The following is a 14894-nucleotide window of genomic DNA, read 5'->3' as shown; positions in this document are numbered from 1 at the left end:
AGAAAATAGATCACACAATCCAGTTCATATCTTCACGATGTCTCACAGTAGTTTTAATGGAGGCATGAAAGGAGAGTGAGAACACAACCCTTTTTTCTTTTCTTTTCTTTTCTTTTTCTTTTTTTTGAAGACAAGAAGATCCCCAGGGGAAACACACAAGAATGACAGAAAATAAATGGCTCCTACTACAAGCTTTACTGTAAGCCTTTGCAGTTACACTTCCTAGTAGGTAGCTTCTTGAGCAGAAATTTTAACTTGTAGAATAAGTTGATAGATGATATTCAAATTTTAACTTTTACCTCTAATAAAGGAAAGAGATCTTTATCTTCATCCTTCAACATGTTCCACTTGTGGATTAATGGGGGCATTAGCATCTGAATATATTCCTGTTCAGGATGAAAATGCATCAGCTGTTGAAACACTTAATTGCATGCTGGTTTATTTCAAGGTGAGAAAATTGATATATTAAGAATCACTTCTACTTTTTCAACAAAAGAAAACTGATGTGCCTCAAACCAATCATCGTAATATGCATAAGTAGTTTAATATTAGATTTTATAATTTATGTTCTAACATTTTTTTCACTGAGGCATGTAATTACCTTTGAAAAGTGGATTTTTTCCTCAGGTTTGGTTTCAGTTTTGTAACTTTTCATAGTTATCTGGGTTGTTACAAATTTATGACTGTTGCAAGGCCTATAGATTTTTTTTTCTCCTAAACCAGCACTGCAATTTGCCACTTGCATTTCTCTGCTATTAAAACCCAATTACCCCATATTTCTGAAACTTCATTCTCAAGCAACTAACCACGCATGAAAAAAGTCATTTTCTGTCCACCTAGCAGGATAAATTTAGCCACTGTGAAATAAGCTGTTTGATCTTCTCTGCCACTGTTCAGTTGCAAGGACACCAAGCAAGGCTTCCCTGTATTAGTGCTACTGCTCCCAGAAGATAGCTAAATAGCCAAATAAACTGTCAGCTAATACTATGTCCAAAATCACAATAATCTAAGTGACTGAGGAAAGTCTCATCATCACCAAGAACTCCCATTTACACTCCTCTAGGTTATATGAAAAGGCCAAAGAGATAAAAAAAGATGTCCTTCCATGGTGGGATGTCTTGAATAGTAAGTAAAGTGCCATAGCAACAACTTGATTTATTCTAGCGGATCTATGGCACATGAAGCACTATAGAGAAATAAACAGCAAAAAGCGCCATGCTAGAATATTTGCCTTTGCACTATTTGTGCTTTTTATTTCTAAGTTGCGCTCTCATACAATTTCTATTGATGACATACTCTACTACCAAGGAAAAGACATAAAGCAGTAGAAAGTAGTTAAAAAAAAACAAAACTGGTCATTAGAAATCAGCATACATTCCACCAACTACTCTTAAGTCTCATTTAGTATTTACATTGATAGACATATCTCCAAGCTGAAGAAATCTGAAAACAAAGTAAATAACCACAAGAAGCATATTAATAATACCAATACACTTAACATCCATTTTTACAAAATTTGGAATATTTGCAGAGTGGGTAAAGTAAATGTAGTCTATGTACTTTTCATGCAAATATTTAGTACCATCAAAACCTACAAGGAAAGGTCAGTAGACTATTTTGCAATATGTAAAACACAGTACAGATGTATGATGAGAGTTTTTATAGAATGTAAGATATACTCACTGGTTTATTTAGATGATGACCTACAGAATCTGCTAGAGTTCCTATGGCATCATAAAGAATAAGCAGGTTTTTATGCTGGTATTTACTAAATGCGAAGACCAAAGTATCAAGTATATATGCAAGGTAAGGAACAAGCTCTGTACAAGCCTCCTCTTCTAGAGTAGCAAAGGCACTGAGGTACAAGAACAAAAAACAAAAACCACATTAGTCAGTACCTTTGGAAACAAAAAAAATTCACGCCAAAATCAACAGTACAAACCCCAGACACCCCACACTGTCAATTTCTTTTCAACATAAAACTTCATTCATCCTAGGGATGTTCTCAAAATTGTTAAGACTGAAGTTATGTAGTAATATTTTGATTGAATACATAAGGATCTTGCATTAAGATAAACAAAATTCAAAATAATTGCTGTAAAAACTGTAATGTATACAAGGAAGCCTACTGTGCTGCCAAAAGCATTACTGAATACAAGTTACGGTGTATTAACTTAAATAGTATGAAAGACAACTAAAGTTGCTCATTTCAGCTAAGAAAAGCCTACTATATTTAATGTGTGCTGTAGCCTACACCTGAAGCCTAAGTGCCCTTGTACCAGTACAACATCTGCATCTCTTTCACAGGAGTACACTACAGTGAAAAGCAGGTAAGGAGAGACAAAGAAAATGACAGTAAAAATGATAGATGAATAGACAATTTCAGCCACCCTTGGTCAAAACACACATCACGGCATCACCGGAACTTCTCATCTTGCCCATTAAAAATGTTTCAATAGACTATCTTTTTGGGTGTTTCCAATGAAAGGAACACTTTTCTAAGCATCACAGAAATGGAAGTTAAATATCTGCAGTGATATACAAGTTAGTGATGAAAACATCTAGTACTCGGTGAGAGATTTTAGATATAGCAGACAATTCCCGCAGCTGTAAGGATATAAGTTTTAGCTTCCCTCCAAGAAGTATCATTATACTGCTATTTATAAAACTACTAAGTACATTTTTACTAGTAACAGCTTCACATCTTCCTTAGCGTGGAATTTCCAAAACTATTTATTTTAACTGCAACGATGTTTTTTTATGAGATGACCTCTACTGCAAAGAGAGCATAGTACAGTATGAAACTAATACTGGCTCGATGCACAAAAATCAGGTACGTCATCACGTTCAGTATTTCCTTTTTAGCTCTACTAAGATGAGAGATCTTTTTATTTCTTCTAATGATTTCTACTGTGCACTACATATCATTCATAAACTTTCCATAAGGGCATTCTACAGGTGCAGCACAGCTTTATTCAACTACACACATCCTTCAACCGTGTTTTTAGACTAGGGAAACAGGAATGTGGGATTTTATTTGTTTTATTTTCCAAGTAAAATTTGTAGGTAATTCTTGATTCATAGGATCTGAAAATTTATGAAGCAAGAACTCTTTTTATGTTCCTATTTGTTCTGGAAGGAACAAAAGGTTATCCTTGTGAAAAGACAGATATGCCCAGAAGTTAAAACTGAAGAAATGTGCTATTTGAGAAGTTTTAGATAAAAAAATGAACCTGTGTTTAATACACAAAACTTACTTAGCATATTTCACTAAACTAGTTAAATTTATCTCAGACAATAATGTATCTACTCCTTCTGAGAAAAGCTTAACGCAAGAACTCTAACCTCAGTGTAGACTTAGGCACTACAGAAATCTGAAAAAAACAAAGACCCCAAACTCAAAAATGCACCCAACAACTCTCAGGCATGGAATCGCAAGTAGATCTAATTCTATTTTTTGAAGAAACTTTCTTAGCAGTCTCCTCATGCCCCCCCACAAGCTAACACAGATGAGCTTCATGGACAAGATGCGCTATTCACATTTCATTAACACTGCATCCATTAAAAGAACCATTAATTTTGTTCTGTTTTTAAAACATCAGCAGACAAGACAGAAGATAATCTTATCTCAAATGATTTCCTCTCAAGAGAGAAAGGAACATCCCCTGTAACAGTAACTCAAATCTTTTGGTAATACTGAGACAGCTATAAAAAATATCACGTTAGGATAGTTTTCTACTCTTATCCGAATTGACCTTAATCCAAGGCATATAAAAACTGAAATTCCAGCCAATGAAACATCAAATAATGAAAATAAACAGGTGTCCCACAGATGGTTTCAATTACTGCAACACGTTATTTAGCTTGATGGTTAATATACTCTGAAAAGAAACTATGCAAGGGAATACAAACAAAACTCCTACAATTTTATTACTACATGGAGTGATTTGTGAAGCTGAATCTACTCCAGTTTGAAAGAAAAATACCAATACAACTTGCTAAAATGAGGTCATGCATTCAATAGTAAAGCATTAAAAGATTTCCAATGAAAAAGCAGCGCCACTGACAGTGCTTTTTTGTCAAGCTTTGGCTCACCTGCAGGCAGCTTCTTGTACTCTCTTGTTGCTATCCAGGATACGCTGTAGCAACTCAGTCATTAATGGCTTCAAGTATGTATCTGGGGGTTGACTAACTACCCAGTGTGCATAGCGACTAAGAGTCCAGCATGTAATGGAGCGCACAAGAGCCTTTTTGTCAGAGAGGCACTGAATAAGGTGAGGGATCAGCTCAGGAAGATACGGAATCATACCCTGCATGCAGCCTGCAAGAAAACAAACGAACAAACAAAAAAAATCAGCTACTCCAGTACCAGAATTAACGAGAAGTAGTATTTCCTAGAAAGGCCATTTTCATTCTCTATTGCATAACAATAAATTTTAACAAGATACACTGCAAGTCCATCTTAATTTATGTTATGTCATAATATAAACCTTACCACAAACAACAGTTAAACCTCCCAAACTAAACTTAAACGTGACTGTATTTCTGATTCAGCGCTTCCCCAGTCTCCAGGAGGTCTGCTTTATTAAATGGAGTAAAGCAAGTATATGAAATGAGATTATAAAGCTTCAGTGTCCTACATCAGTCTACTCAGAGTGACCAAACAACAAGTTCAGAAAGATTCAACTTTGATAACAAATAATCACATCATTAAAAAGGATTTTTTTTCAGAAATCTAGTTTCCTTCTTCTGACCAGCAATAATAGCTGACCTTTCATGTCATCAAGGAGATCAATACATTAAGATTTACCAGAAGAACTAACTTTCACTTTGCTTGAATTGAAATCAGTGCCAACAAAAAAATTTCTCAGCAACAAAGAAAATGTACCCAAATAGGCACTGTGGGAAAAAGAAAGACAACACAGGCAGACACAGACCCAAATCTATTTCTTCCATCTACCAAAAGCACAAAGATGCTGGAAACACAGACAAAAGGCCATAAGGTCTCTAAATATGAAGAAAATTAAGTTATTTCATTTGAAAAAGAAAATAATCCACTAAAAGTGGCTCAGGGCACTGAAGTTAGAAGAGTGATATTCTCCATTTTTGACAACAGCAAATAAAATGTAGGAGTCAAGTTTATTAAAAACTTTACTTGTAACAAATCAAGTCATTATCTAATCAGTAATCAATAAATATATACAGCAGAGTTAAGAAAGGGGGAATAATAAAATAAAATAAAAAAACCTTAGGTTATTTAGCCTTCCAAATATACAACATTTAAATAACACCAGTTACCAACTAGTAGATGCAGAGACTAATCACTGAAACGGACCAGTGAAAGACACAACTTATTCACACAAGTAAACATACCTAGAAGGAATCACAGACCTGCCTCAGAACCAGACAATAGTTTTACTAAGTTGATATACACTGTTGCCTTACCTTCAGCAATTGCTCCCAGAACGAGGATACCCGATTCTTTAACTACCCATTCGGGGTGGAAGAGTAATTCCTTCAAAAGGGGCAAGATGTGAGGCAGAAGTTCATCACGAAATACATTGGCCAAAACATCTAGAGCAGCAGCAGAACATTTCCCTGGGGGGAATTAACAGCATTAATCTCAGTTGTGGTTAGCCAGTACAATCCTCATTTTAACTTTCAGCTGTCAGTGGAGCTTCAGGGCATTACTACAAAAAAGAATATCTTAATTTCATTACAACATACAGTGATGCCCTCCCCTCTGGTGTGAAGGTACAGTGTTTAGAAATCCAGTTCTGCAGCACTTATAAATACCCACTAAAAAGATTTACTGCAGGAACATTAAAACGCTCACTGACAGAAACCACACAATTATATTGCAGCATTCTAAACATGATGGAATTTCAGTACCATGTAACACAAAGAAAGAGGAAAGTTCAGTGATATGAATGTAACAACTGGAGGAACTATGGAGAAATGGTCTAATAAATAAATAAATAACAGCATTTGATTACTACCAAAAAAAAAAAAAAAAAAAGCACGACTCATGTCTCAACGGAAGCAACATTAATCCCTACAGAATGAAAGCAACCTGCATGCCTCTGTTCTAAGCTCTTGTAAAAAACAAACAAAAAAAAACCCACTGTACATTAAAACAAATAGAAGCATCTTGAACTGAGAATATAATCTCTTACAGAAAAAAAAGTCATAAAAGAAAAATGAGACATGTCTTAAAACTATGATTCAGAAATTCTGTCATCTTCTGCTGTAGTGTTGTTGTACCTAGAAAAATAACACTAAGGCTATTTTATAAAGAATGCATGTATTACAGAATTTATACTGCACTGTTTTGGGCATTATGATCTCAGTTCCTTATTCAACTGTCAGAAAAGTTCCAAAGGGAACATAAAAAACAAGAGAGGCATCAGGTAAAATATACAAAGCATATGGTAATATATATAAATCCTAACTTAGGATCTAAACAGCAACCGGGCCCATACAGGACACAGCTAAGTTTGAGATAGGAGTTAATAGCTAACAGAACAGAGAATAAAGGTAAGACTTCCTGCTCTGCTTTCTAGATGAAGTCCAAAATGTTTGCATGAAATAAAGGAATCCTCAATTTAGAGCAGATCTCAATTGCAAAGCAATAATTAACAGCACAAACTCCCAACAAAGATCAGGACTTCCACCCACTGGGTAAGACTTTCAGCTTTTGCTAGGAAAAAAGGAACTGCTCCCAAAATAACTTAACAGGTCATAATAGTAAACAGTGCTGCTAATGGTCAGGCTGCACTGCTGATTCCTTTCTACTACAACTGGAAGTAAAATACAGAACACTACTAAGAAATAGAGACCAATTCAATTTCAGATAATCCAAATTATCCGAAGTCCAGATGACATATGCCAACATAGGTTTCCCCACATGTTTTGCTCTTCTTCAATTTCACACCATCTTAACTACAACTCTGGACTGCAAGGTACTCTGTCAACTTCATCTATGCTTTTCATAGCTGATGAATGTAAAGAAGTATGTATTTAATACTGCAATCCCTACTAACAATGATGACAAGAATCCAAAACTATCTATTTTGTAATAAGAGACTTTATGAAAATGAGCCTATTTATACCCTCTTTTTCTTTACAAATAATAGTAATTATAAAAAAAAATCATACAAGCTTCAAAATTGTTTGATCCCTAAGCTTCAAAGAACTATTTTGTTTGTGATGAAACTCTGAACTTTCTAAGAAATATAAAACCTTATGTGGGTGTGTCTGATTCTCAAAACTCTCCAATAGAACTAGAGAAAATTAGAAAGGGCTCTCTAGTAGAATCGTAGAATGATTTGGTCAGAAGGGACCTTTAACTCATCCAACTCCAATCCCCTTCCATAGGAAGGAGCAATATATGTTTAATTATATATTGAGAAGAACAAAACAATCTAACAAGAAGATGGTCTGAGAAGTTTTTGAAACAGAACTGAAGCAGCCAATAAAGTGAGGTATTTCTTTTTTATGGCTCCTCAGTAATTGAATGGAGTAGTTGAAAATCATGTAACGGAAGTTGTCAAAAAATCTATGGCGTGATTTCCTTTTCATGTAAGTAAATCTAATTGCTTGCTCTCTAGATTAAAAAAGAATACATGTTTTATCAAATTAATCCACAAGCACTGATTTCTATTACACCCAAGAAATCACATTTCCTCAGTTTTGCTGGCCAAAGTCTACAGGTTCATAACTTGGAAGCCAGCTCCTGGATAAGCAATAACCAGCTAGAGAACCTGTTCTTCCTTTTCAGGTAGTCAGCAGTAGAATCAACAAGTAGCAGCTATGAATTTATCTAATGTGGAACAGATTCAGACAACAAATCCTTGTCCTCTCCAGAATGAAGTTACTGGCAAAATACATTCAAGTTGTAATTGCTGAAATTGTGCTCACTACTTTCTATGAGTGATCAAACAAAAAAAAATTATTCCAGTTTGTGGCACTTTCCTTCCTCTCCATATGGCCTCTTGTTGTAAAGACCCCCGGAAACAATTCCTCACATCTATATCCACATCCTTGATAGCTCATGTCTTCTATTCTGGTGAGAAGCAGATTTTCTTTTACATATAAATATAAATATTGGTAATAGCAGTCAGTAGCAGCATGTTCAAATGGTGAAAGAAAACAGAGCTATCCTTCCAACTCCGCAAAATAAAAACCTCAAAAACCACAATAAATATACAAGTTTTAGAGTGGAGACGGAAGGACACCATTATTGAGCTTCCCTGAAGTACATACACCTCTCACACATTTTTAAGCTGAATAGGTGACTCATAATTTGTACTATCTAGTTAAATTAAAATTATATTAAATTCTGTCAAGTAGATGTTTGCAGCTCCACCTGCCATGCTCAGAATAAGAAATACTAAGCCTACTGATAGTGCAAATGTCATTTGAAATAACCTCCCACACCCCCCAGAAACACAGTATCACCCCTGCTCCACTCAAACCACTGATTGCATTGGAATTTTTTTCTCACCCTGTTCAAAAGCAAAGCCACACACAAAATCTTTTCACAGCACTTCTTGCATTACACAAGTAACTATATGTTAATACACTTTACTTATCACTATGACATACTTAGATTCCAGTCAGAAATAGCATCATCATCATCAATTTCATCATCATCATCATCACGATCTTCAATGCCATCTTCCTCATGTTTCTGAGCTACTGTTCGTGAACGATGAAAACGAGGTCTTATGTCCTGTTCACTATCTGGAATAGCTTCATCTTCTTCAACATCCCCCTGCCATCAAAATGGTTTCATCAGTACAGTCATGATATTTTCCTCAAATAAAAAAAATTTCCTCTGATAAAAATGTATGGTAAACTTCAGTTCAACAAGACTTCATAGCCATATGAAAGACTCACACCTCACTTGTGCTGCCTGGCTAACTAAAAGCACTATTGTTCTTGCATTCTCCTGAAGTATTTTAACTGAAAGACTACAGGAAAGCAGAAACAAGATAAACTCATGTACAAGTATAAAGTATCTTTCTTATTAAGAAGAAGGAGGTAGGAATTAATTAGAAGGCACAGACATATACTTTAAAATGCTGGGATAGAAAAAGATTCAACTTTGAAGAGGATTAGAACTGAATCTGAATTTTTTTGGCTTCCCTGCTAGAACTGGTCATGGGTAACAGTATCTCAATGTGCAAACTGGGTGGGAGAGGAAAGGAGCAAAGTTGGAAATCAATCCAGCCCATAGACAATTTTCCAAAAAACCTGGTAGTGATAGCATTTAGTCTTTGGAACAGACCCAAGAACACTTGGCCCCAGAGTGTTAATTCTCAATTGAAGAGATGGTAGACCAGACCCGGTCTATCAGCTGAATCATTGTGATTCATAGCTCAGACGCTAAATAAATATTTCCACAGAATAAGAGAAATTGATGCTCACCTTCAGCAAAATAATATCTATCTCAGAATACTTCATACCGTTCACCAGCACAGGTATCAGCCTACAAAGGGATATTGATTTACATCAAAATAAAGCTTCAATAAAACAAAATGCTTTTCAGTTACCTGAGCCATAATTTTGGTTGTAACTCCTCCCAAAAGAAACAAAAACCCAAAAACCTGGAAAATTCAAGCTCTATTTCATGTTCATCAGTATTTACAATCTGAAATAGTGTTAACTGCACCTCACAAACTTTCAAACAAGTGGGCTTCTCACCTTAAAAACAGGATATTATTCTTTCATAAAATGAAACTTAACTTCTGAAAGCTGCTTTAAAATAAGTCAACAACTTTTAATTAGCAACTCAAAACTCCATGTTCTCGCTAACAGTACTTCGGATTTTCACTTGTGTCTGTGAACCTTACCTGGCTAAGCCTGGAAGTGGGAAGTCTACATTAAACGCTCTTAACATGGATTAAAAAAATCAAACAAATCAAATCAAATATATACAAAAAGCTAATACAAGCTAGCAATGCTGCACCAGCACCAGTGATGGACGTACATTCTGCAACTGAGAAGTACTCATTCTGAACGTAATCAGGACAGTAAAATATTAATGCATCTCAATGGCATGTTATATTCTGGTATTTTATTGAAAGAGCAGTTTGATTCACTGGCATTTCTGAAGCATACATCATGAAGTATGCAGAATTTTGCGTTTTATAAGAAAGCCTACAGGAACAAAATGGAACAGGATATTATGTACTATTTAATACATAAACAGATTTTCAGAAGATCTTGTCCCACCCTTGCTTTGATAAGTTGGGATTTTTTGTGGGCCTTTTCCCCCCCCCCCCGAGATTAATTAAGAACATAGCTTTACATTCAAATGGCACTAATATGAAAAATTGCTTTCAACAAACATGACACTGAAAGATCATGAGAAATACACTGGTCAGTCTGAAAATAATGCCTCATATTTATTTCCATGGAAACTACAACAGATGCAAAGAACACAATAACATTATTTGAATAAAGCAAATTCTCAGCTACAAAACACTTATTTTTCACCCACAATTCCCTATGAATTTTTTTCAGTGATGAACAAAAGCCTGCATGCTATGCTCAGAAAAATCTGCCCCACTGTCATCACTGCTGAAATGTACCATCTACTACTTCACTGTGCTCACATCCACTGTTTGGTCTCCAGAATTGTTCAGCAAGCATCAATGAGTATCAATGGGCGCCATTCTTTCCATGTCAGATACCATTTCATAAGACTGCTCCCTCTGCTGCCATCTTTCATATTGCAACAGCATATTGGTGGGAATGTTCAAGTCCTTCTGCCATAGTATTAATATTTCTCTTGCAACATTGTGGGCCAGCATAATAAAATAGGAGGCATTACTTTCAGGGCAGCCCTCATATACTGTTACTCCTATTTTTTTTTCCCCCAGAAATTATGAAGATTCTTAAAGAAAAATAAAAAAAGTATCTAATAAGAAGCTGCTGCAATATCAGTGCTCATTTATGTCAGAAGAAATTTAACAGTAGCCAAATTTTCAGTGTTAAGTACCCCAAGTTCAAGAGACACACAAGTGTCATCAAGTCCAGCTGCTTATACGCTATTATTCTTTTTTGTTTGAGCTAAAAAGAGCAGAAATTAAATAAAAACATTTTAACAGTTATAAGTTATTCATTAACATTAGTTCTGGTTTCAACTCCTATTTTTTATTACTACAGTAGATGCCTTAATCTCTTATCTCTGATTACTTATAAAAATATGTGGTTTTTTTAATGGATTGTTTCACATATTAATGTCAGTATCTACCAAAAAGACAGTTACTTCTCTTCACATCTTGATTGGAAGAACAAAAATCGCATAGAACTACCGTAGTATTTTCAAAAATCTTCCATGTGTACATAAAAAAAGAAAAAAATCCCACAAAGAATCTCCTTTTACTGGGTACAGTGAAAATTTTGTTAATTATTAGAAAGGAGGTTTTCCTAAGATTAGTCTAGAAAAAGTTACAAGCCATGTTGTGGACATGCAGACATTGAAATCTCAGACATAGATGTTTATTCTCCTTCAACTTAAACTGAAGTGGTCTTAAGTCATTCTGTTATATTCTTTATACAAACAGACAACTGTTTGCATCACCATACTTGCAGAAGGATTACACTGGGATCCCCAAACTCGCAGTTGTTAAGGTTACTTCTTCATGTGTACTGCAGTACACTACAAATTAAAGGAAATGTCACATGGAGATGTTTGAGTTTAGCACACAACAGTGTATTTTAGTATCCTGATATTTAATAGACTTATGCTTGAGGTAAAGCACTGCTGCAGTACAATTAGGTTGCTTCTACACCTAGCTAAATATGAAGCCTTTTAAAGGAACTTTGTACCACAACCATTTTTACTCTGCACAAGCACTAGCTACAGGAAAATTCTTCTAAGGATGTTGTAGGCCAGAGACAGCCTTTTTAAGATTAAACTTCAGTCAGCTTGTTCCTAGTCAGAGATGATAATTTCAGAAACAAATGTAATTACTAATACTTACTTAGTAAGGTGACGACATAAAACATCCTTACAAATGGGTTGTTCAGCCAAAGTCAGCCAAAACTCACAGGCCTCCAAAGCCACATTTTCATCTTGGTCCTGCGTCCTTAGAAGCATGTACTACACAACACAAAAAAATTACTTGTGTAAGTTAAGAAACTACTCACATTAGAAAGTCTGCCCATAAAAACCTGAGCATGCCACCACAGTATTCTTATTTCTTTGGTAAGGTGGGAAAGAAAGACATCGGAGACTATACGACGCTATGGTGAGACTTCTTTCTTAATCCTGTATGATTCAGACTGAATTTGTGCATTAAGTAAGAACATCATTAGAAAGAAGATACAGGAAAGAGACTCAATGTAATGAAGTTCCTGCTGAATAAATGCATTTCTAAAACTACTCACCCCTTCACTTCTGAATAAAAAGGTATAAGTATACATTTAAACTAGAAATAGTTATTAAAATTCCAGTACTGCTACTTCCAAAAACTGACGATGTGACAACCTGAATAAGTACAACTTCTAGCAGGATAGCAAACCAACAAACTGAAGACCTAAGAGTTTTCTAAAATGAATGGTAATTCATAGACTCAGTATTAAATCTGTAAACTTGCTGTGAAACTTTAATCATGTTTAAATAAAAATATAGTGAAATACCAGCATAAACACAACATCTAAGTATACCGCTACCCAATCAGTTTCTTACAGACAACTGCCAGAACAACGCTAGGAAGACGCTTGCAGCAACCAAAGTAGTAACTCTCATGATTTTCTATACTGCTATTTATTTCTGAAAGGATTGGCTTCTTAGTATTGGAGCCTGCTAAACATTTTTATCAATGGTTTTGATGAGTGGACTGAGTGCACCCTTGCACCCTCAGCAAGTTCACAGCACAAAGACGGGCAAAAATGTTGATCTGCTTGAGTCTAGGAAGGCTCTTGCAGAGGGATATGGACAGGTTGAGTCACATGGCATCCAACAAGGCTGTCAGATGATGAACTTCAGATATAGCAACCCCCTGCAGTGGTACAGGCTTGGGGAAGGAGGCTGGGAAGCAACCTGGCAGAAAAGGACATGGGAGTGCTGGTCAATAGCTGGCTGAATATGAATGAGAAGTCTGACAACCTGGCTGAGAGTGAATGGCATCCTGGCCTGCATCAGAAGCAATGTGACCAGCTGGACTAGGGAAGTGATGGTCCCTCTGTATTTGGCACCAGTGAGATCCCACCTCAAGTACTGTGTCCAGCTTTGGGCCCCTCACTACAAGAATTATAGCTGCTAAAACACATTCAGAGAAGAGTAATGAAGTTGACGCAGGGACTAGAAAACAAGACTTATAAGGAATGGCTGAGGGAATCTAAGATGCTTAGCCTGGAGAAGAGGAGGTGGAAGGCAAACCTCTTCGCTCTCTACAACTACCTGAAAGGAGGTTGCAATGAAATGGATGTTGGTCCTGGATGTTGATCTCTTTTTGTAGGTGACAAGCAATAGGATGCAATGAAATAGTATCATGAAGAATTAAACTGGACATCAGGAGGAATTTCTTCAGTGAGGCTGGAAAGGCATTAGAAGAAATTGCCTGGGGTAGTGGTAGAGTCTCCATCCCTGAACATATTTAAGAAACATGTGGGTGTGGTGCACAGAAACGAGAGTTAGTGGTGGACCTTGTAAAGTCAGGTGGCTGATTGCACTTGATGATCTTGAAGGTCATTCTGGTCTTTCTCAACCTAAATTATTCTATGACTCTTATCATTCTAGAAGCCTCCCAGAAGTTGAAATACAAAGGGGTAATTTTTTTTCCCCAAGTATTAACAGATATGTCCTTCTCTGAAGAAAGCAACAGGATGCAAGCAATCTTATGACTGCAGCAACATTTTTTCATCTCTTCATATCATTAATGCACTATTCATTTATTACATCATTATGTATTCTATGATAAAAAAAATAAAGATTTCCTAATGAGAGAGATCTTATCATCCACACATTAAGATAAATATCAACCACAAACATATAAGTGTAATTTAATAAAACTTAGGATCCTAAAAAAATCCTAAAAACTTAGGATCTGCTCCTGACAAAATCCACTATACAGTTTTCAGACAAAAACAAGAGAAACAGCCCATCCATCTGCCTCTACACACCTCTAAGTGCAAGCTAAAACAAACCAAAACCCAAACAAAACCATTCCTTTATGCTCCAGGAACTTGGCACACAAGTTTGCACTAAAATTGTCTGTTTCAAAACTGCAATACTGGCCAAGATCTTCTGTATTATAATCATTACTGGTTCGTTAATATTCTTAATAGTTTAAAAACTGATTCTCCATTAGCATGAAGACCAGTACGTACATACAAGCTTGTCTCTTTTTAAGACTTCCTTCACTTAATCAGAGTAGTCCCTATCTGTAGGGTTCAGCTTAGAAACTGTCAAGCTTCAAAGGGGCAAAAGCAACTTCACCTGAACGCTAAAAAATAGTCACAGTTCTGGGGTATTACATTTGCACACATCTAGATATACTTAGAACTGGTGAAATCAGTAACTGTACACGGTATTCCCACATTTGGGGAAAAAAAAAAAGTCTTTTTGTTACAGAACATGAATTCACTACTGCTATATTTTGCAGGAAGGAAGTATAAAAACAGTTTTCTCAAAATACCAGGCATAGTGAGAACACAATGAATTATCCATGTGGTGACACTGTTAGGTCAATCCCCTCAAACAAGTAGGGACATGTAAAGCAGGCTGCCCAGAACAACATCCACATAGCTTTTTTTTCTGTCCTTCATGTGCCTGAAAATGTTTTCCAGGATAAGCAGTTCCATCATCTTTCCAAGGAAAAGCATTCCTTGGAAATGTTCATCTGTACTTACTTCTGCACTAGTTTCAGCATGCAACA

At 35.9% G+C, this 14894-nt stretch overlaps 1 protein-coding gene across 2 annotated transcripts in view; it reads right to left on the bottom strand.

Annotated features, from left to right (window-relative positions):
* Positions 1–14894, bottom strand: part of TNPO1 (transportin 1) — a 78611-nt gene that overhangs the window by 16865 nt on the left and 46852 nt on the right. For both annotated transcript variants that reach the window (XM_065744197.1, XM_065744198.1), the window contains 7 exons: positions 11997–12115; positions 9433–9493; positions 8608–8776; positions 5446–5598; positions 4096–4321; positions 1684–1855; positions 300–386 (listed from right to left, as the gene is read on the bottom strand). In XM_065744197.1, coding sequence (XP_065600269.1) covers positions 300–386; positions 1684–1855; positions 4096–4321; positions 5446–5598; positions 8608–8776; positions 9433–9493; positions 11997–12115 — 987 coding nt within the window. The remainder of the gene's footprint in view (positions 1–299; positions 387–1683; positions 1856–4095; positions 4322–5445; positions 5599–8607; positions 8777–9432; positions 9494–11996; positions 12116–14894) is intronic.

Source organism: Cyrtonyx montezumae, unplaced genomic scaffold, assembly GCF_038088225.1.
Source record: "Cyrtonyx montezumae isolate F1298 unplaced genomic scaffold, pur_monq_1.0 scaffold_30, whole genome shotgun sequence".
Lineage (NCBI taxonomy): Eukaryota > Metazoa > Chordata > Aves > Galliformes > Odontophoridae > Cyrtonyx > Cyrtonyx montezumae.
Note: the sequence above shows the minus strand (reverse complement) of the source record. Positions and strands in the feature narration are given on the sequence as shown.